This window comes from Suricata suricatta, chromosome 10 (assembly GCF_006229205.1).
Source record: "Suricata suricatta isolate VVHF042 chromosome 10, meerkat_22Aug2017_6uvM2_HiC, whole genome shotgun sequence".
Classification (NCBI taxonomy): Eukaryota; Metazoa; Chordata; class Mammalia; order Carnivora; family Herpestidae; genus Suricata; species Suricata suricatta.
This window is the reverse complement of record NC_043709.1, coordinates 116,120,472-116,142,856: the sequence shown is the minus strand read 5'-3', so window position 1 is coordinate 116,142,856 and position 22,385 is coordinate 116,120,472. Positions and strand designations below refer to the sequence as shown.

Below are 22,385 nucleotides of genomic sequence, written 5' to 3'. Positions count from 1 at the left end.
TCAGTCATTAGTAAATTCAATGCTCTTGTACTCTGCATAAATTAAACCAATTCACTATGGTAAGAGATCGTCCATTTACTGCCCCATTCCGCCAACTAACCTAACTACTCAAGTAATGGTAAGATGCATTACCCTTTATCATCTCTATGTTGTGCTGTGAGATATAAAGTACTGGAAGAAGTCGTTACTTACATTAGTAAGGGTCATAATACTGCTACAATACAATGTTGAGACAAAGTGTTAAGCTCTGGAGCCAAAAAGCCTGGTTTTGTATCTTACCTGGGGGGACCTGAGTCTTCTCATCATGCCTCAGTTTCCTCATCCATAAAAGACGGGTGATAGTGTACCTTCTTCAAAGGTTATTAGAGTAAATAATTTAATACATGTAAAGCATACAGTACAGAGGCTGGTGCTTACTCAAATGCCCCAAAATGCTAGCTATTACTCTAATCATTCCCACTTTGTATTATATTCCTCATCTCAGTTTACAGTGCCATCGTCCACCCAAGGGCAAAACCCAGCAAGTTACCCAATACTTGTCTTTCATATCACTGCTCCGCCCTAGCTCCCCACCATGTCACCCATATGCAACCATTTGTTAATCTCCTAAATAACTTTCCCCATCTTTTATCATTTTATCCTGCAGTTAGACACTCATCTCTTGTCTAATATATACAGTCACCCAGCTTCTCACCTAGCCCCTCATCTATATTATTGCCATTTAAAGCCCTTAAGGAGCTTTCCAAGACAATACCCAACCTCCTTAACATATCTAGGACCATTCATTATCCTTGTCAGTAATTCCAAGCCTATCTCTCCCCTCTCCCACCACAGAGTTGAATCCTTTAGTAAAACTGTACCGTTGACAGGGCCCAAAATGTACCACTTTTTTTTTTTTTTACAACTCCTTCATTTACTCATTCCATGGATACCAAGCCATTTCATACCACCAAGTCTTTACTCATGATAGAAAATCTTTCTTATTTTTCTCCAAGCTAAGAATAACAAGCTTGAGTGTATTTTCTCGTAAACATTCCCTGAACCATAAGGCTCCTAAAGCACTCTGGAAGTACCTCTATTTGGAAGTTATGTTATAGTTACCTAGTTTGTATGTGTTTGCCTCTAGTAACCAGTAAGCACCTTGAGGCTAAGAACTAAAGGTAAATCAATGATCACCTAACATTTGACGAGGGGGCAAGAATATTCAATAAACAAAGGACAGCCTCTTCCATAAATGGTGTTGGGAGAACTGGATAACCACATGCAGAAAAATGAAATTGGACCTCTGTTTTATACCACTCATAAAAATGAACTTGAAATGGATTAAAGATTTGTGTTTAAGACCTGAAATTCCTAGGGACACCTGGGTGGCTCAAGAGGTTAAGCAGCTGACTTTGGCTCAAGTCATGATCTCCCAGTTCGTGGGTTTGAGCCCCACATTGAGCTCTGTGCTGTGCTGAGAGCTCAGAGCCTGGAGTCTGCTTTGGATTCTGTGTCTCCCTCTCTTCTCTCTTTCTCTGCCCCTCCTCTGCTCACACTCAGTCTCTCTCTCTTAAAAATAAATAGACAGTTAAAAAAAAAAAAAAAAAAAAAGACCTGAAACTCCTAGAAGAAAACAGAGAAAAGGTTCTTTAACACTGGTCTTGGCAGCAATTTCTTGGATGATAACAAAAGCATAGGCAACAAAAATAAAAATCAACAAGTGGGACTATATGAAATTACAAAGCACGCAAGAAACAATCAACAAAATGAAAAGGCAACATAGAGAATGGGAGAAAATATTTTTAATAAGAAGTTAATACCCCAAATAAATAAAGAACTCCTTTAACTCAATAGTAAAAAGAGAAAGAAAAACAAAAACAGCCCAATTAAAAAATGGGCAGAGGAATGGAATATACAGTTTCCAAAGAAAACATAAAATGCTCAATAGGTACATAAAAAGTGCTCAATACCCCTAATAATCACGGAAATGGTAATGAAAACTATAATGAGGTATCACCTCACACATGTTAAAAGGGCGATCATTAAAAAGACAGATGGTTAAGTATTGGCAAGAATGTGGAGAAAAGGGAATCCTTGTGCAGTATTGTTGGGAATGTAAACTGGTGCAGCCACTATGGAGAAAAACACGAAGCTTCCTCCCAAAATTAAAAATGGAACTACCGTATGACCCAGCAATCTCATTTCTGGATGGATATCCCAAGGGACAGAAAATGGGGGCCTCACAGGGACACCTGCACTCCCACCTGCCCCGCAGCATGACTCACAGGAGGTGAGGCATGAAAACAAGAGGTGTCTGTCAACAGATGAACAGATAAAGACATGGGGTTGACGCACGGTGAGCACACTGCATGCACGCACGTGTACACACACACACACACACACACACACACACACACACACAAATGGAATACTTGTCAATCATAAGAAAGAAGGAAATTCAGCCATTTGTGACAACTTGGATGAGACCTGAGAGCACTATGCTAAGTGAAATAAGACACAGAAAGACAAATGCCGTATTATTTCACTTACATGTGGAACCCAAAAGAGTGAAACTCAGAGGACAGCTGTGGTTACCAAGGCACGGGGCTGAGGGAATACGGAATGAAGGGTACATACTTTCAGTTATAAGACGAACAAGTTGGCATCTAATGTACAGCATGGTGGCTCTAGCCAGTCATCCTGTAGTTTAACAACCGCATCAGTACCACCTTACCCAATTATCAGGAGGACTGTCCTAGGGTGACAGATCTGGAAAAGTGATGGCACTACAACCAAAAGTATATGTAAAAGAATAAGAAATTGTCTTTTGGTATGAAGTGAGGGACACTTAAAAACCTGCCCACCAAAAAAAGAAGAAAACCTAACTGCTCACTAGCCGTGATTCGTAATTACAAAGCTCAGGTCGAATATGCGGCACATCTCTATGCGGTACACTTCTAACTCCAATTCTTGCTCCTCCCAATCTTGTTATCCTACCTTTACTTTGTCATCAATTTCTTCATTTAAACACATAACACAAATTTTCTTATATATTTATAAATATATGATATACAGATATATACGTATACTTATGTATGTATGTGTCTTTTATAGAACTTCCTCAAGGCCTTTGTGAAGCCTTTGCAAGAAATTAAAAATTTTATCTCATGGCCTAACACAGCACTTGAAATTCCCATCAACACTAAATATTTATTTATCAAATATTTCCAGAGTTCCTACCAGGTGTAAAACTCTGGGCAGCACAGTATGCATACAATGGTGAAAGAGGGGAGCCTGGCTCAGTTAAGCGTCCGACTCTGGATTTGGGCTCAGGTCATGATTCCACAGTTGTGAGTTCGAGCCTTGCACTGGGTTCTATGCGGACAGTGTGGAGCCTGCTTGGGATTCTCTGTCTCCCTCTGTCTGCCCCTCCCCTGCTCACAGTCTCTTTCCCTCTCTCTCTCAAAAATAAACATTTAAAAATGAACAAAAAACAAAGGTGAAAGACACTTAGCTCCAGCTCTCAGTAAACAATAGTTTAGTGGGGATATAAGCAAGCTAATCAGAGACAGTGAGACAGAACACGGCGTGCTGGGGTCCTGTGACAGCAAGAGACGAGGAGCCGTGCTGGAGAGGCGGGAAGGCACAGCAGGAGCTCTAGGAAAGGCAAAGTTCTAAGAACTAAAGAATAAACAGGAATTAGCCAGGTTTTTAAAAGGGCTAACTATTTCAAGGAAATGTTCTACCAAAAGCACATACTGAAATGTGCACGTGTCTCCTGAGAGGACAGTAACAGGTGCGATGCGGCAGCGGGTGAGGCCCGGACACAGAGCGGGACCGGCACCGGGACTTGCACATCCTGACCGCAGAGGCAGACAGCGCTGCCCACGGCAGAATCAACAAGGCGCTGGGGCTCTAACGCATGACCTAAGTTCAAGCACTGACCAGAAGATTATCTCATTTACAAGGGCAGCTTCTCAAGGTGCTGACCTGGGAAGGGTTCGCAAGGAATGTCTTGTAACAAGGCTGCTAAGCAGTATGTGACAGAGTAACAGCGGACTAACTGAAGAAGGCAGTTCTGGCTCCAGAGTAAAGTATCTAAGAAGTCCCTACATTAACTTGGGCACATTCTCAACAATACCTACCTACTTTGTACCTAGTTTTAAAAAAGCATGCTACTCTTCTAAGAACAGCTGCTCACTACCAATGTGCTTATTTCTCATGTAAGGTATTCATTTTCCCCAAATTTCAACTTAAAAAAAAAAGTCCTAGAACAGAAAGAGCTACACATAACATTTTTTTCCTAACCCATATTACCCAGTAGGAAATGCCCTGTTTTTTCATGGCTATAACAGGCCTCCCCATGACCCTTTTTCTTAAGGTCACTTCAGAAATGACGTGTGAAGATCCCTGACCATCGCTTGTATGCCTCTTTGCAGGATGAAAAGCACAGCGATGGCAGTACAGCAGCATCCCTGGGAAAGCTCCAACTCTCACGGAAAGGTTTCTACACACTGTGCCTGCGCCAACAAGAAACTTCAGCTGCGAGTCAGAGGAATACCCTGACTTCTAGAATGACCCACTCAACTCTTACTGCCTATCTTTTATTCACTTTAAAAGAAAGATTTCAGTTTAGGTTCCTTCTGAAGCAGGAAAAACATTTACATAAACATAAATTTTATCATGTATAGTCATTTAACTATGATAGGAGGCATTATAAATAAACAGCCAAAACATGGGCTGGTCTTTTCATATCCAGCTGCTTGATGCATGAACCATAGAGACATTTAGCTTCTTGCATCTCTCCTTTCAAATGGTTTATCTTGCTGTGATACATACTAAATTCCAACACAGGGCAAAAAGAAGGAAATATTTGTTTTAAGAGACATCCCAGAACTATAAATTCTGTAACAGTAATGATAAAAACACTTAGACTTTATATGAAATTTGTGGAAGTTATAGTTATCAAATTTAAGTTTCATCAAGTCCTTAGCAAGTATCATCACATACTCAAATAAAAACAAAACCAAGTTATGGGCTTGGTTCAAGATGAAACCCATGAAATAATTTACTCTGAAAAAGATCAGAAAACTGGATAAGGCCTGTGCAACAAAAGACAGAAAGGACACCACTGAGACAGACAGGAGAGACACAGACACCATGTGGACAAAGACCCCCATCCCAGGCACTGTGATCTACAAATGGAAGAGAGCTCAAACATACATACATTTTCCCTGAAGAGTGAGGGGTCTGTGCTCCATGTCAGGCACCCCAACTTTCATATCCTGCATGAGAAGAGCTCCACAAACAACGGGCTTTGAAAACCAATGGCGATTTAATCAAGGAAAACCACAGACTTCAGGGAACAGAGAACTTGTTCCTTAAGACCTAGCGATGCAGAGTCACTCAAAACCCAGCACTAAAACATCAGTTTGAAAATCACCTAGACTATATGTAAATAAGAAGTATTTACTAATCTCAAAGTGCCCACTGGAGAGGCAGGAAACTGTTGGGACTTTCTTCAGGGACAGAGAAACCAGCAGCAGCCATATTAGTGACCTGGCCCTACCTTGCGAATGTCCAGGTTAGCAACAACCATTTTGGAGGGATCCAGCCTGGCTAGCGCCAGCAGGCGTGGCCAGTGAAGAACTCTGCCCACACCCGCAGCACGGCCATGAGAAACGGTGGGGTGAGGGCAACAGCCATGCCTACCACCGCACCACAGCACTCCTGTGAGTCCAATCAGGCACCAGCCCTACCCATCCCCACACCACAAACTGAGCCCTGACACAGCAGACCAGCACGAATGATCCACACAGGGGACACCCTCTGAGCACCTAGCCCTGCTCAGAAGGGATTATGCTTTATGCTTCACATGAAATTTCCTACATAAGGCCATTCCTTCAAGACTGAGAAAGGTAGTTTACTTACCTACCACAAAGAAACAAACATGGAGAGTCAGGCAAAATGAAGAAACAGAGGAATATATTCCAATAAAAGGACAAGAAAAAAAATATCAGAAAAAAACATTAATGAAATGGTGATAAGCAACCTGCTAGAGTTAGAAGTAATGATCATAAAGAAGCTCAAAAGCTCATCACACTTAGAAGAAAAATCTCTGAACACAGTTTTATCTTGTATCTTGAACAAAGAGACAGAAAATGTAAGAAAGTACCCAACAAAAATTACGGAGCTGAAAAATACAATAAATGAACTGAAAAATATATGAGGCAGGTACAATAGCAGGCTGGATGAATCCAAAGTTTGATCAGCAAACTGGTATACAAAGCAAGAGAACTCACCCAGAAGAACAAAAGAGAAAAAAAATGAAAACAAATGAAGATCAAGCAGAATAGCATTCCCATTACAGGGTCCCAGAAGAAGACAGAAAGAAAAAAACCAAAAAACTTACTTTGAAGAAATAATAGCTGAAAACGTTCCTTATCTGGAGAATGAAATGAACATACAGGTCCAGGAAGCTCAGAGAGCTCCAAAAGAGATGAACCCAAAAGATCTACACCAGGATACATTATAAATAAAACGGTGAAAGTTAAAGATAACGAGAAAACCTTAAAAGCAGTAAGAGAAAAACAACTTATTACATACAAGAGAAACCTCATAAGGCTATCAGCAGACTTTTCTGTAGAAACCGAAGGCCAGAAGACAGTATTCATAGTGCTAAAAGGAAAAACCTCAACCAAGAATTCTCTACCAAGCAAGATCATCATTGAAAACTGAAGGAGAGATTAAAAGTTTTCCAGATAAGCAAAAGCTTTTAAAGAAGTTTATCACCACCAAACCTGGCTTTTAAGAAATGCTAAGGGGATGACTTTAACATGAAAAAAAAAATGGCACCAATTAATAATAAGAAAATAAACATACAAAAGTAAAAATCTCATTGGAAAAGGTAAATACATAGTAAAGGTAGATCATTCACTCTTAAAGCAAGTATGAAGATTAAAACACAAAAAGCAAAATTAACTAAAACTGCAATAATTAGTTAAGGGATGCTAAAACAAAAATGCAAAATGACACATCAAAAATATAAAAATTGGAGGTAGTGGGAAAATACTTAAGTTTTGGAATGTGTTCAAATTTAAGTTACTATCAACTCAAAACAGACTGTTAAATACATACCAAATTATATGTGAACATCATGGTAACCAGAAAGCAAAAACTTCTACTAAATACACAAAAGAAAGTGGGAAAAAAAATCTAAAGATACAATAAGACAGCCATCAAACCACAAGAGAGTAGACAAAGAAAAGGAACAGAAAGGAACTCAGAAAACAATTAACAAAACAGTAGTAAATATATACGTATCAATAATTAATTTAAATGTAAATGGACTAAACTCTCTGATCAAAATAAAAAGATGAAATAAGTGAATAGATTTTTAAAAAATGACCCATCTATATGCAGCCTACTAAAGACTTACTTCAGAAGTACATCAGAAACAGACTGAAAGTGAAAAGCTAGGGAAAGATACTCCATGCAAATGCAAATAAAGAAAGCTAAAGTAGCTGTACTCACATTAGACAAAACAGACATTAAAAAACTGTAATAAGAAAAAAAAACTGTAATAAGAGACAAAGTGCATTACACAATGATAAAAAGGTCAATCCCAAAAAAGACATTTTTAATTTATAAATATTTGTAGCAAGATATATAAAGTAAATATGAACAGACAAAAGAGAGGAACGGCCAGTAATACAGTAATAGTAGGAGACTTTAACACCCTACTTTCATCAATGGGATAGATCATCCCAAAAGAAATTCAATAAAAAAGACCAGCCTTAAACAACACATTATACCAGATGAACTTAATTAGATATTTACAGAACATACCATGCAAAAGAAGCAGAATACACATTCTTCTCAAATGCATATGGAACATTTTCCAGGACAGACTACATGTTACACTACAAAATAAGTCTCAATAAATTCAAAAAAACTGAAATCATATCAAGCATTTACTATGGCCACAATGCTATAAAAGTAGAAATCAATTACAAGAAGAAAACTGGAAGAAATACAAATATATGGAGATTAAATACTATGCTACTAAACACTGCTGAATCAACAAAGAAACAGAAAGAGAAATAAAAAAAATACCTAGAAACAAATGAGCAAACCTATGACCTAGTACAACCTATAGTATTAAGCAAATGCAGTTCTAAGAGGGAAGAGTAGAGCAATACAGGCCTACCTCAAGAAGCAAGAAAATCTCAATCTAACTTTCCACGTAAAGGAGCTGGAAAAAGAAGAACAAAAGAAGCCTAAAGTCAAGAAAAATAAGGAAATAATAAAATCAGAGTGGAAGTAAATAAAAGAGATACATAAAATGAGTGAATGAATGAATGACTAAGAGCTGGTCCTTTGAAAAGAAAGATAAAGAAATTCAAATCTTTAAGAGTGAGGGCTCTAGTATACAAAATCAGAAATTAAAACCTTTTAACTGATGCCACAAAAACACAAAGGATGAGGAGCAACTACTACAAACTTATGCCAACAAAATGGAAAACCAAGAAACAATGGAGAAATTACTAGAAACAATCTTCCTAAACTGGGTCATAAGAAATAGAAAATCTGAATAGACTTATTACTAAGATTGAATCAGTGATCAAAAATCTATCAACGAACAAAATCCAGGACTAAACACGTTCACTGGTGAACATTCAAAGATTTAATACCTATTATTCTCAAACTGTTCCAAAAAACAAAAAGAAGGGAATACCTGAAAAATCATTTTATGAGGCCAGCCTTCGCTGACACCAAAACCAAATACAGAAACCACAAAAAAGGTCATTACAACCCTATCGTTGATGAACATTGACTCAAAAATCAACAAAATATTAGTAAATCAAATTCAACAGTACATTAAAAGGATCATAGACTATGATATCAAGTAGTATTTATCCCAGGGATGCAAGGATGCCTCAACATCCACAAATCGAACAATCTAATACACCACATTAACAAAACTAAGGATAGAGATCATATCATTTCAACAGACACAGAAAAAGCATTTGATAAAATCCAACATCCACTTCTGATAAAAATCCTCAACAAAGTGGGTACAAAGGGACCATCTGTCAACACACACACACAAAAAAAACAGTGACATAGCCACAGCTAACATTGCACTTGATGACAAAGAGCTGAAAGCTTTCCTTCTATGATCTGGAACAAGATAACACTACCCACTCTTGCCACTTTTAAGAAGCCTAGTATTAGAAGTCCTATCTACAGCAATTAGGCCAAAAAAATTTTTAAAAGAAAGCAAGGATGGAAGGCTGGGAAGGAGGGAGGAAGAGAATGCATCCGTATTGGAAAGGAAGAAGTAAAACTGTCACTATTTCTAGATGATAGAATACTGTATTTAGATAAGCCAAAAGACACCACAAAAATTTGTCAGAATACATGAATTCAGTAAAATAGTTAAAGATACTTGATAAAGACTTTATTCTTTTTTAATTTTTTAAGTTTTTATTTTTTTTTTTGAGAGACAGAGACACAGAACGTGAGCAGGAAAAGGGCAGAGAGAGGGAGACACAGAATCTGAAGCAGGCTCCAGGCTCAGAGCTGTCAGCACAGAGCCCGATGTGGGGCTCAAACTCACGAACCGCGAGATCATGACCTGAGCCAAAGTTGGCCGCCTAACCAAGTGAGCCACTCAGACGCCCCACTTGATAAACATTTTATAAACACACGAAACCAATATGCAGAATTGTAGCATTTCTTATATAACTCATAATGACTTAATAGAAAAAGAAACTAAGGAAAAATCCCATTTACAGGTGCATCAAAAAGAATAAAACACCTAGAAATAAATTTAACAAAGGAAGTGGAAGACCTGTACACTGAAAACTATACGACGCTGATAAGAAAAACTGAAGATGACACACAAAAAGGAAAGATATTTAGTGCTCATGGTTTAGAAGAATGTTCAAGTCTCCACACTACTCAAAGCAATCTATAGATTCACTGCAATCTCTATTAAAATTCCAAGAGCTAGAACACATAGTTCTAAATTTTATATGGAAATAAAAAAGATCCCAAATAGTGAAAGCAATCTTGAGAAGGAACAACAAAGTTAGAGGTATTGTGCTCCCTGATGTCAAACTATGCTACAAAGCTACAGTAATCAAATCAGTGTGGTATCAGCATAAAAAGAAACACATGACCAGTGGAACAGGACTGGGAGCTCAAAATTACACCCACACATATATGGAATATTATTTTACAACAAAGAAGCTGAGAACATAAAATGAAGAAAGGACTGTATCTTTAATAAATGGTGCTGAAAATACTGAACAGACAAATGCAAAAGAATGAAACTGGACTATCAGCTTACACCATAAATGAAAATGAATTCAAAATGGATTAAAGAGGGGCATCTGGGTGGCTCAGTCAGTTAAGCGGCTGACTTTGGTTCAGGTCATGATCTCACGGATCGTGAGTTCGAGCCTTGCGTCAGGCTCTGTGCTAACAGCATGGAGTCTGGAGCCTGCTTCAGGTCTGTATCTCCCTCTCTCTCTCTCTCTCTCTGCGCCTCCACTCCTCTCTCAAAAATAAACATTAAAAAATGTATATACAAAATGGATTAAAGATTTGAATGATGCCATAAATTTCCTAGAAGAAAACACAAGTGGTAAGAAACTCCCTGACATCAGTCTTAGCAATATCTGTATGGATCTCACTCCAAAGATGAGAGAAACAAAAGAAAAAAAAATTACAACAAAATAAAAAGCTTCTGCTCACCAAAAGATATCATCATCAAAGTGAAAAGCAACCTACTGAAGGGAGGAAAGTTTTTGCAAATCATATATATGACAAGGATTAATATCCAAAATATATAAGAATTCATACAACTCAACAACAAAAAACCAAACAATCCAATTTAAAAAGTGGGCAGGTGATACAAATATTTTTCCAAAGAAGACATACAAGATGAAGTCGGCCAATAGGCACAAGAAAGACATTCAACATCAGTAATTACCATGGAAATATAAATAAAAACTACAATGAGATACTATCTTACACCGATTAGAATGGGTATTATCAAAAAGACAAGAATCAGCAAGTGCCGCTGGGCAGTATAAAGAAGGGAACCATCATATACTGTTGGTGGGAACGTAAAGTGGTGCAGCCAACATATGAACATTCCTCAAAAAATTAACAATAGAATGACTATATGATCCAGCTCTTCTACCTCTGGATATGGGAATTACCTGAAGAATACAAAAACACTGATCTGAAAAGGTATAGCCACCCTTTTGTTCACTGCAGGATTATTCAGAATAGCCAAGACATGGAAATAACCTGAATGTCCACTGAATTAATGGATAAAGAAGATGTATGTGGGTGTGTGTGCCTGTGTGTACTAGTATATATAGTATACATACACTACTCAGCCATAAAACGACAACAACGAAATCTTGCCATTTCAGACAACATGCATGGGCCTTAAAACTATTATGTTATGATTAAGTGAAATTAAGTCAGAAAAAGACAAATAGACAATATGATTTCACTCATTTGTGGAATCTAAAAGACAAACCAAATTCAACCAAACCAAACTTCAAGAGAACAGACCAGTAGTTACCAGAGAGGAAGGGGGTGAGGAGGTGGGTGCAATGGGTGAAGAAGGTCTACTGAATGGCGATGGAGGGTAACTGGACTGTTGGCGGCGATCGCTCTGTAGTGCATACAGATGTACAATTATAACGTACATCTGAAACTTCACATAATGTTATGTGGCCAATTTTACTTCGGTAAAAAGAAAAATGATAGGAAATTTAACAAGTATAAGACTTGAAAACAGCAGTTCAATGAGTCAGTCAGACAGAGGCAGAGCCTTCTGGCTAGGACTGCAATAGTGCAGAGGATCCTGTAGAACCCACTCATCGCTACAAACAGGCCTGACCATCTGGCACCAGTGATGGCATCTATCTCTCCTAGGTTCTTCTGCGGTTCGTAAGGTTACAGATGAGCGGAGGCATTTAAGAGTTGTATCAGCACTAACTCTAAACAGCAGTCAAACAGCCAAAAATCAAATTACTTAGGGTAAGAAGCTGGAGTCTGCTGACTGGGAAGGGCTGGGTTCACAGATGGCGGAACAGCTCCTTGGCTGAGAGAAGGCAGCTGCTCTGGGGGAAGACTGTAGCTCTGGAGATGACTCATCGGTGTGCTCCCTGCCACCAGGTAGGCACCACTCGGAGGAGGCCCTGGGTACACCTACAACAGGTCACGATTAAAAAAAAAAATTAGATTGTTAAAGATTTTAACAGGTATGCCAAAATTTCTTTGTAGAGGCATTCAGTTACAAAGTGAACAACAACGAAAGCTCTGAAATCCTTTCAAAAGTACTTCTTTTGACAGGCATTTAAAACACACTGCAGTGAAGTGGGCTTTCTGATAACTTTTGTTCTTAGGTAAACTTGAGCTAAACTCAGGTTTACTTCATACAGAAACAGTAAAGGAACTTATCTCGAAACTTTTTACTAATATTATCTCTCTTTCCATATTAATGTTTTAATAGGAATCTCAAAGCAACTTTTAAGAAGTGTCTTTGAATTAAGTTTTAGATACAATCTGTATTTCCTAAATTACAGTTTAGTGAACACAGAGCAAGCTAACTTTCTAAAGCAGGAGTGAGCAAACATTTTTGCAAAAGTCCAGACAGTAAATATTTTAGGCCTTGTGGGCCTTTCTGTCACAACTCCTGAACTCTGCCCGTATAGAAGGTAGCCATAAACAATGTATAAAGAAATGAGAATGGCCACGTTCTAGTAAACGTTTATTTAAAAACAAAAAACAGGTGGGAGGCTGGATGTGGCCGTTGGGCTATACATCCGAAAACTACACTTATTTTCATCTAGCGATTGGTCTCTTAAATGCCCCAAATCTAAAGCACACAAAATATGCTCATTTTCTGTAGTATTCATTAGATCCTTCCATTTCCATGTTCGAAAACAGAACGGTCTATGTAGTGAGATTTTTAGACCACCATCTTCGCACTTCTTTTAAGCCCTGAGAGACTGAGCACACAGCAGAATACAGAAGCTGTGAGTCGGTGTCATCTGGGCTCATGCTGGTCAAGTCTGGCTGTTCGGCTTAGGGATCTGGTCTCTCACTGAAATGAAAGGGAGGTGGGCCATTTTTTCAGAAAAAAATTAATTTGCACAAAGCTTATGCCACCCACATAAATAAAATGGAATGCTTGGCCAAGTCTCTATACAGCGACCTTCCTGAGTTTGTGGGAAAAGGGCTCTTGAAATAGTCACTTAGGGTGAGAGAGGAGGGTGCATTCTATGTCTTCTCATGTAAAGGAAGATGGAAACATTCAGATTAAAGCAACTTACTATAAAGTCAAAAACTGCAGATTTTTTTGCAGAAAAATTTAGTAATAATTAGACAGTTTACTCAGACCAAAAAATGTGTTTTTAACCAGAAAATTACAAATGAAGCTTTAAAAATATACAGATGTTTAGGCCTTCCTCTTGAACATTCTGATTCAATAGTCTAGGATGGGGCCAAAAAACCTGTACTTTTTTTTTTACGTTTGACTGGCGATTCTGATGTACACCCTTGAAGAGAAACAATATTCTGAAAAGAATTACTGGAATAATTAGTATATTATACACTGTATTTGTCAAGTAAAAAATTCTTTTAAACTTTATTCTCAGCATTACTTTTAGAAAGTTTCAGATCTTACAAAAACATAGCTATTGCAAATGATCTCAAATATATCTGAGAATTTAAAATGATACACTTGAACTTTTAAAAGCTTACCTGAGAACCAGAAACCCCAGATGACTGCATATAATACTGCTGATTCTGTAATTTTGCGTACACAGAATACACTGGGTCTTCGTTTACTAACTTGGTATACAGTGAGAGTGCCTCCATCACTTTGACATTGAGTTCGGAGAGCTCTGAATGTTTCCTGAAATATTACAGAGTCATTTCAAACAAAACTGCTAATTAAATGATACAATGTTCTCAATAAGAAGACACATAAAAACAGCAAAAAGTAATATAAGTCCACACTACTTGAACCCGATGACAGAAAACATCCTGTATTCGAGCCCCAAGGCCACCCAATCTATCTAAAGTACTGTGCCGGGAGAACTCTGGCTTACTGTACTTGATTTGATCTTGAAATAACTAGGTGCCCCTAACCAATATGAGATGGGTGAGTCATTTGTGGGCTCTGGTAATGTCACTCATAACATTACAATGGTTAGAACAGTTAATTATCACTTTTTAAAAAGACTAATAAATATCAAATAAATCCTCACTTAAAAAAAAACCACAGGTAAATGGGTGCAATTCTGATTGCCTCATCTGGTGGAAAACAACTGAACGAGAACTGGTACCTTTGGCATATTTTAAAAATAAAAATAAAATAAAAAGGCAGCTCTATCCCAGCATGTACTTAGAGAGGACTTCAGCAAAGAAGACATACAATATAGACACAGCACATGTTCTTTTACCTGTCAATATCTTCCAGCTTTTCGTCAATGAGAGGTCCCATCTGGTGACACATTGCTAAGATAACAAGATTTAAAGAAATGTAAGAAAACACAGCAAGGAAAAGCTTCTCCCTGATGGATATTCACATAAGCAAGACTGGGTCATAGAAGAGTGTTCACATTTTTTTATATCATTTTCAATTTTATTTCAGTATAAAACTGTTCTGTAACAGAACACTATATGAACTCTATTCTTTACATGCAAGGCTAATGGAAAACGAAGCTCACCTTCGAGATGAAGTAACTCTGGAAGATCAGGCTGGTCATCGCTGGGGTCTGTACTCTGCAGCATCTGTAACAACTGGTCCATTTTGTCCTGCGGGAATTGCACAGTTAATACAGAGAGCAACAGATCATTCTGTGACAATATGTTCTCACTTCACTCATTAGATAATGGATGAAAAACTTCTGTAATTCATACAGAGACTCCAATTTTGCCTTTACATATTTAATATCCTGTATTCTCTTCAGTACCATGTGAAGTCAGAGTTTGAAAGCGCTCCCTAACTATTTTTCAAATTGCTAATGGAGATTCTCTTAAGTAAGAAAAGAGCCATATTTCAACTTACAAGGTGTGAGCTCTTCAATCTGTTGTGTCATGCTTGTGGATTTCTGTGTCACTCTGCTTTGGGGCAGCTGTACTCTTGCCATGCTGACAGGTGGAACTTCCCTCTCAAGATGGCATTCCTTACGACTAACAACTCAGTTACTTCTTCTCCACCAGAGCGAACACGGCAGCTGTGTTGGCAAGGCGCAGCTCAGCTACAGTGCAGCTCTCCTCCTTCTAAGTAGGGCCATAAGATTTTACTCTACATTTTCTTCCCACCGTTTCAGTCTGTCATAAAGGAAGACATGAGATTGTGGCTTCCCTCCTCTCCTATGTGGGGAAAGGCTGAAAAGGATCTCAAAGCAAGGACTCAGATCTATCGGAGAATCTTCCCTTGTAAAAACCAATGGACCTAATGAAATCATTACATAAACACATCCATATTTTGCACAAGTACACATAAACTTAAATGTAAAGTTTTAAAAATAAAAATGCTGATTTCATGTACCAAAGAACAATAGTGTAATAATTACAAACTTCTCTCTATGCATGGTTCTTCCGCGGTTTTATTACTAAACATAGGATATTAGGTAAACAGTGGAAAAGACTACCAATTCTATGCAGTCACTTAAACCAAAACAAAAAAGCTATTTCTGGGTGGCTTAGTAGTTTAAGTGTCCAACTTCAGCTCAGGTCATGATCTTAGTCTCTGTGTTCAAGCCCTACATCGGGCTCTGTGCTAACAGCTCAGAGCCTCGAGTCTGCTTCAGATTCTGTGTCTCTATCTCTCTCTGCCCCTCCTCTGCTTGCCCTTCCCCCTCTCTCAAAAATAAATAAATATTAAAAAAAAATTGAAAAATGCTGTTTCTGCAATGAAAAGTCTGAGAGATAAGCTAATCACTGGAGAGTGAGTCACAGAAGTACATAAAAAACTCTTCTAAAGTCACAAGAATTTTGTATTTTGAAATGGGTACCAGTTTTCAATGTAAAAGATTCACAATTTTCATTTTAAATACACTAAAACAGAAGGCATGTGACAGAAAAATTTGCCTACAGCAAAAAAATAAAGGGGGAAAAGAGCGGGGGTAACATGACAGTCAATTAACATGTGGATAATTTTTGTTTTAAATATTACTCTATTTGAAATTACCTAGAATCGAAGACATGAGGTTTACTATACAGACCACCAGGCTGACTCTACACGCATTTTCTTACAGACTGCAATTGGCCAAATGTTAAGTTTCCCTGACCTCCTCAAATTCCCTGGCTCTCAGCACAATCTCCAGTCTGTTTCTCTAAAAAAGCACTCTTCAAACGTTGTTTCTGGCTACCTCCAAAAGAAGGCTAAAAATCTATAAAATCCTTTTGCGTATTTTAAAGATGACATATCAGTTTTCATCATGATTAAAATGTTACAAAGGATGTAGTTTCCAGAACATTAAATAATGATCTGTGCAAATGAAAGTCACATATTCTATTAAATATATTCCATCCAAAAAAATTCACAGTAGTGTTTTTAATAACCAAAAAAACCCACAAAAAATTGCAAACAACATAAGTGTCCAACAGAAGAATAATTAAATCATGCTAAGTCCATTCTATGGAATATTAAGCATAAATTTTAAATAATGAGGTATAAAATAAGACTATAGAAACAGTTTCAAGGAGAATCTTTGCTTTGTCTATATTGCCTGAATTTTTACAACATAAAATACATGCATTAATCAAGTAATCACTTTTTTTTTAAAACAAGACAAGTATTTCAACTTCAATCCCAAGTACAAACCACTATCACAGAAGCAATCACTTACTTCATCAATAAAAGCTTGTTCCGGTTCTGGCTCTATTGTTTCTACCTGAACATCATCACTAAATTGTACCGTCTTCTTCTCCGTTTTAACTGTAAAACATGTAATATTTATCTTTTCTTTATAAGGAATTTAAAATTCTATTTTAAAGCACTTCAAATTCCATGAGAGAATCTGGATTTTTCTTAATATTCCCTTCAATATGGGAGACTTCATTTAAGGAATAATTAGACTACAGATTTAGACAAAAATAACAGAACACTATTTTGTGGAATTACGTGAAGATTTCTTAATTTCCTCTTCTAAAGATTTTATGTTTTCCTGAAAAGATACTTCACTAAAAATAAGAGGTTTATTTCTGAAACAAAGATTAATCACTTACTACATATGGGAATTTAGTAAACTGGTGGGCAAAATATAAGATTTTATAAGTAAAGCTATTTCACAAAGTTTTACGTTAATGAACTCTGCAAATTAAAATAAATTATCTTTTCAATTACCAGTCCTTTTGAAGAAAAATCTCATTGGGAAGACCATGCTATTTCACTGTAGTGAAGGGAAAATTAGCTCTATGTTCTCTGGCGTGCCATTCAGACTTTACTAAGAGAAAGACATCCGGGTCAGTGGAGGACTTTACAAGGAGCCCTGGCAGCGATCTGAATCTTCCAGTAACTCGGCCTCCATTTTTATAGTTGCATTCTTCTTTGAAATCAAATTGTGTTATGGGAGGATCTGCAAACCACTGGTCAGACGCACATATTTTTCTTGCTCAACAAAGCAATCTTTAGAACTGTTCCATATACCATTAACTAGTAAATACAAGGTTATGATTAATAGAGCAGTTAACCTTCTCCCCCAAAATACTGAGCAGTCCATACAGCTTTAAAGAAAGGAACTTCCTTTCTACATTTTTCATTCTTGTATCAATGTGGTCAATCTGGATTCACAAAAATATTAAGAATCAAGATAAAAGGGGGGTTGGGAAAGGAATAGAATTAAAGAAGGGAAATATATTATTAAACTATTAAATGTGTGTAAAGGAAGATTACACACCCCCCCCCCATGAATCTCTTATACTATGAAACAGACCCATTTTAAAATGAGGTTAACAGCACAGTAACATAAATTCTTGCACAGAAGAAAGCTAATAGAGGACACAGCCTGGATCTGAATGCCAATCTATCTCGCTCTACCATCCACGCACTGGAATCTGGCTGATGATTTTACTCTGAGAACAGGCACTCCTATCTCTCATGTATTCTGTATTGTGTGCTTCCGTATAAAAGGCAGATAAGTTAATTTCCAACACAAGAAATACATTCATTCCACGAAAGTCACCATAGAGCAAAATTCTATACAAAAACGTTTCAGCTGGTTTCGTTTTCCCTTGAGGGTAAAAGAGACATGTGCTAGAGAGAGTTCTCCTTTTCATATCTTGAGCCATTAACAAGGAGGAAGCTGGAAACACTGCGTTGGCTGCTGCCCCCGTAAGAGAACACATGGCAGACCCGACAGCGCGCCAGCTAACCAGGTGCAAGTTGTCAGTGCTTTTTCTCACGGGCACTACTACCATTACTACGCATGCGTGCATGTGTGTGTAGAGCGTGTGTGCGTATGTGTGTACATATGTGCACAACATAAACTGTTTTCACAACATCTACTGCACCCCCATACAAAAAAACAAGCTAAGCAGGGCGGTACTTCCCCCTGACATTACGCAAAGCGGGCCCCCGTTTCCTGACCAAGAATGGTGCGAGGACGATGAAGGCAGCCGCCTTTCCCGAGCTCAGGAGCTACTTTCCAGGACAGAAGCTCTGCTGCTCCCACGCCCCAGGAGTCCCGAGAGACGCCCGGGCAGAAGAGCTAGAGTCCTCATTTCACAGCTGCACTGCTACGTGATGGGGACAAAAAATGGCTACATGATCAATATGGATCTTGGAACTCCTCTGGAACAGAAGTCCCAGACCCGTCTATCCTTCCCAACAGCTGATTTGGGACAAAAACAACAACAAAAAACCCAAACACCCAAAACACAAATGAAAAAATCACCACCATAAACTAAGGTTAAGAAGCTGGCACACAATACACTGCCATTTTAAATAGTTCTAACTATTTTGTGAGTTCTAACAAAAAAGAACCACATTACTAGAATGGGGGTTAGGAATTTGTCTCCATCGTAAATCTGTCATGAAATGACACAAGATAACCTGGCAATAATTAGAAGACCGTGTCATTTCATCAAAGATAAAAGTAATGTCTGATTTGTTGTTAAAGCTTTCTCTTGAAAGGAAAGCGTTTCTATACTTTTTCAAGGAAAGTTTATCTGTTGCTTTATGTATACACATATATGTATATACACATACACTTATGTATCACTTATTGCATAAATACTTATATAGTCCATATTTCAGAATGATTCAGTACTAGGTGTTGTTGGAAATGAAAAGGTGACTAAGACAAAGATTCTTTCTTAAAATTCTCGCAAACTAAAAATGACCTAAGTATCTTGCAATTTGTAACTTTCTTTTATCCCGTCTACTCACATTATAGAAAGAGGAGACATTCTGCCAGGTAACGAGAGCTTACCAACTTATATACAAAAGCTCTTTTAAAATTCTAAAGCTTTCAACCACTAACAGAAATCTTTCTACATGAGAAGGTATTTCTTACTTATGACCTTATCTTGGGGACCCCAACTCATCATTATTTAAGATTCAGTGAACCACAGTATTATGTAGATACGAAGTGAGCTGTCTGCCAACATTTTGGTAGGTTACCAATACTTAGGTCTCCTGCGACTACTACGGCTGCCAGGAACATCACTTTTCCTTCCTAGGCCCCCTGTTTTACTTTATTTCCCTTAGTAGCACACGTTTGGAAACCAAACAAAAAGTTTTCATAAGATTAGCACACCTCCTTATGGCATCTGACATGAGGTCTTAGGAAAGCATTTATTATATTACTTAACAAGCCACTACTTCCAAGTTTGGGGCTAGACACTAAAGAAATGGCTTCAATCTCTGATCAAAAAGAATTCCCTCTGAGATTACACTGCATTTGACACACTTTGTGAACTGATAATGAAAGTATGTAATGCATAAATTTCATAACACTTCTTAATCTGCATTTTTACAATGTCATACATACAATTTTTTAAAAGAAAAATCCATAGGCTGCACAATTACTTAAGAATAATCTTGGTAGATAGATAATTTTAATTTGCGATAATTAGATGATTTTTGGTAAATAATCTGACTAGAAGGCTGCATTTTTAGAAACCTCAGAGGCACTAATATCTGCGAATCCTAGCTCCATAAAACTGAATTGATTCAACTTTTATTAAGATGGACATTATGGATGATCATCCACTTACAGACTGGAAAATACTTACTCATTTCTGGTTCAGCAGTAAGATCAGCAGTCACAAAATTAGAGGGAAATAACCCCATGCCTTGATGGGTTTCACCTTTCCACCAGTTGGGATCACTAATGAGAAACAAAAAAGATTTTTTCTCTCTAAAAATCTCTACCTTAATAGTGTTTAACTTGCATTATTACCAGATTTGAATCCCACAATAATCCAATGAGGGAAGAAATGAATGTATTATTATTACAAATAGAAGATGAAGCCTCAGAGAAGATAAAGAGCTATTAAACACACAGTTCTTTATCTTTTGGAAGGCTGGTGAAAGCTCTGGGGATTTAACAGAAGGCTCTGAATTCCCTCCAGAACAGAGGTCTCTACATTTGACTGTCAACTTCAGGTAGTTCAAACAGTACAAACCTCCTGTTTGTAAGACTCTTTTGTGATAAGATAAAAGGTAGGCACTTAATTCAGATCCATTCCTAAATTAGGGCTCTCTCGTACATACAAAACGCACATTTTTCTTGTACAAAAATGCATACTTCTCCCCCACAAGAGACAACATGACAGATGACACTGTTTAGAGAACAAAGCGTTCACAGTGAACACACCTCCAGGTACGGCCCCAGGTTCACTGCTGTGTCTTGAGTGCCCAGCAGGAGGAAAGCTAGCATGCTCTCAATAAACAGTTTTTGAATTAATCGATGATGAAGGCTTTGTGCAATTTTTAGCTAATCAGCTCAATTTTAATTCATTTTCTTTCACTCAAGAAAAGAGAATGTAAATGTGCTGTGACAGGAATAACCTAAATTTTTTGAATTTACTCTTTTTAAAATCACTTGCAAATTTTAGGACTTCATTTTCAGTAACAATCATCAGTAACAATGTTCAAGTAAACATAAAGCTATAGCCAAAAACTAGAGGTACTGAATCCTCTCCCATAATAATGTAAATGTATATAATTCCATATAAAATGAACTTGTCCCACATGGATATACTACTTTTTGTGAACACTTAAATTCAATATATTATGTATTTCTCAGAAATTCCATAAATACATATACATATTTGGTGTATTTCCTAACATTTTAACTTTACTAATTTAATTTCTAAAATATTAACTAACTTAATAACTGATCTTATAAGTGAAATAAAAAATGAATAAACTAGGCCTCCAAATCAAATAAAAACAAATTAAATGAGATGAGAAAAAAAATTAAACTACAAAATAAGAGTCCAGATAATATGACACAAGCAAAGCAACCAACTGTCACACAAAGAAAATATCTACATCAATATTTTTCTTATTACCTTTGGTAATGGCATTCAACAGAGATAATATGAAAACACAGAAATATACATGTTTTCATATGTCAACCTAATATCAATTTGATATTATCCATCACCTGTCATCAAGAACTGTAATAATTTCTCCAGCTTTAAAAGTAAGTTCATTATCTTCAGCAGCTTCAAAGTCATATATAGCACGAACTTTTCGGCCTTCGTGTTGGTGGTTAGTTAAGAGATTAGATGTGCTTGGGTACAAGGTAGAAAGTGTGGCTGATTGCTGCCTTTGCTCCTTCAGGGACAACTCAATAGCTAGAAAATAAGTTAAAAAGACCCCAAATGTTAATATACCCAACAATCCAAAGAAGTATAAAAATTATCTGAAAGTAAAAATGCATTTTTTTAATGTTATTTTTGAGAGAGCGAGACAGAGTGCGAGCAGGAAAGGGGCGGAGAGAAAGAAGGAGACACACTCTGAAGCAGGCTCCAGGCTCTATCTGAGATGTCAGCATGGAGCCCGAAGCAGGACTCAAACTCAGAAACCGTGAGATCACAACCTGAGCCGAAGCTGGATGCTCAACAAATGGAGCCACCCAGTGCCCCTACTGTATATTTTTTAAAAATGTTTATTTTTGAGAGAGACAGAAGAGAGAACTAGTCAGGGAGGGGCAGGAAGAGGGAGACATAGAATCTGAAGCCAACTCTAGGCCCTGAGCTGTCAGCACAGAACCCAATGGGGGGTTTGAACTCACAAACTATGAGTTCAAGACCTGAGCCGAAGTCAGATGCTTAGCCAGACTGAGCCAATCAGGGGCCCCAAAAAGGCATTCTTTTAAACGTGGAACTGGAAACTAGGA

The 22,385-nt window shown here is 37.6% G+C and overlaps 1 protein-coding gene across 4 annotated transcripts in view; it reads right to left on the bottom strand.

Moving 5' to 3' along the window:
* Window positions 1-22,385, bottom strand: part of STAM (signal transducing adaptor molecule) — a 79,233-nt gene that overhangs the window by 3,139 nt on the left and 53,709 nt on the right. For all 4 annotated transcript variants that reach the window (XM_029954484.1, XM_029954485.1, XM_029954487.1 and 1 more), the window contains 7 exons: window positions 21,648-21,840; window positions 20,269-20,363; window positions 16,881-16,969; window positions 14,751-14,838; window positions 14,484-14,538; window positions 13,780-13,933; window positions 12,047-12,222 (listed from right to left, as the gene is read on the bottom strand). In XM_029954484.1, the coding sequence (XP_029810344.1) occupies window positions 12,047-12,222; window positions 13,780-13,933; window positions 14,484-14,538; window positions 14,751-14,838; window positions 16,881-16,969; window positions 20,269-20,363; window positions 21,648-21,840 (850 nt within the window). The remainder of the gene's footprint in view (window positions 1-12,046; window positions 12,223-13,779; window positions 13,934-14,483; window positions 14,539-14,750; window positions 14,839-16,880; window positions 16,970-20,268; window positions 20,364-21,647; window positions 21,841-22,385) is intronic.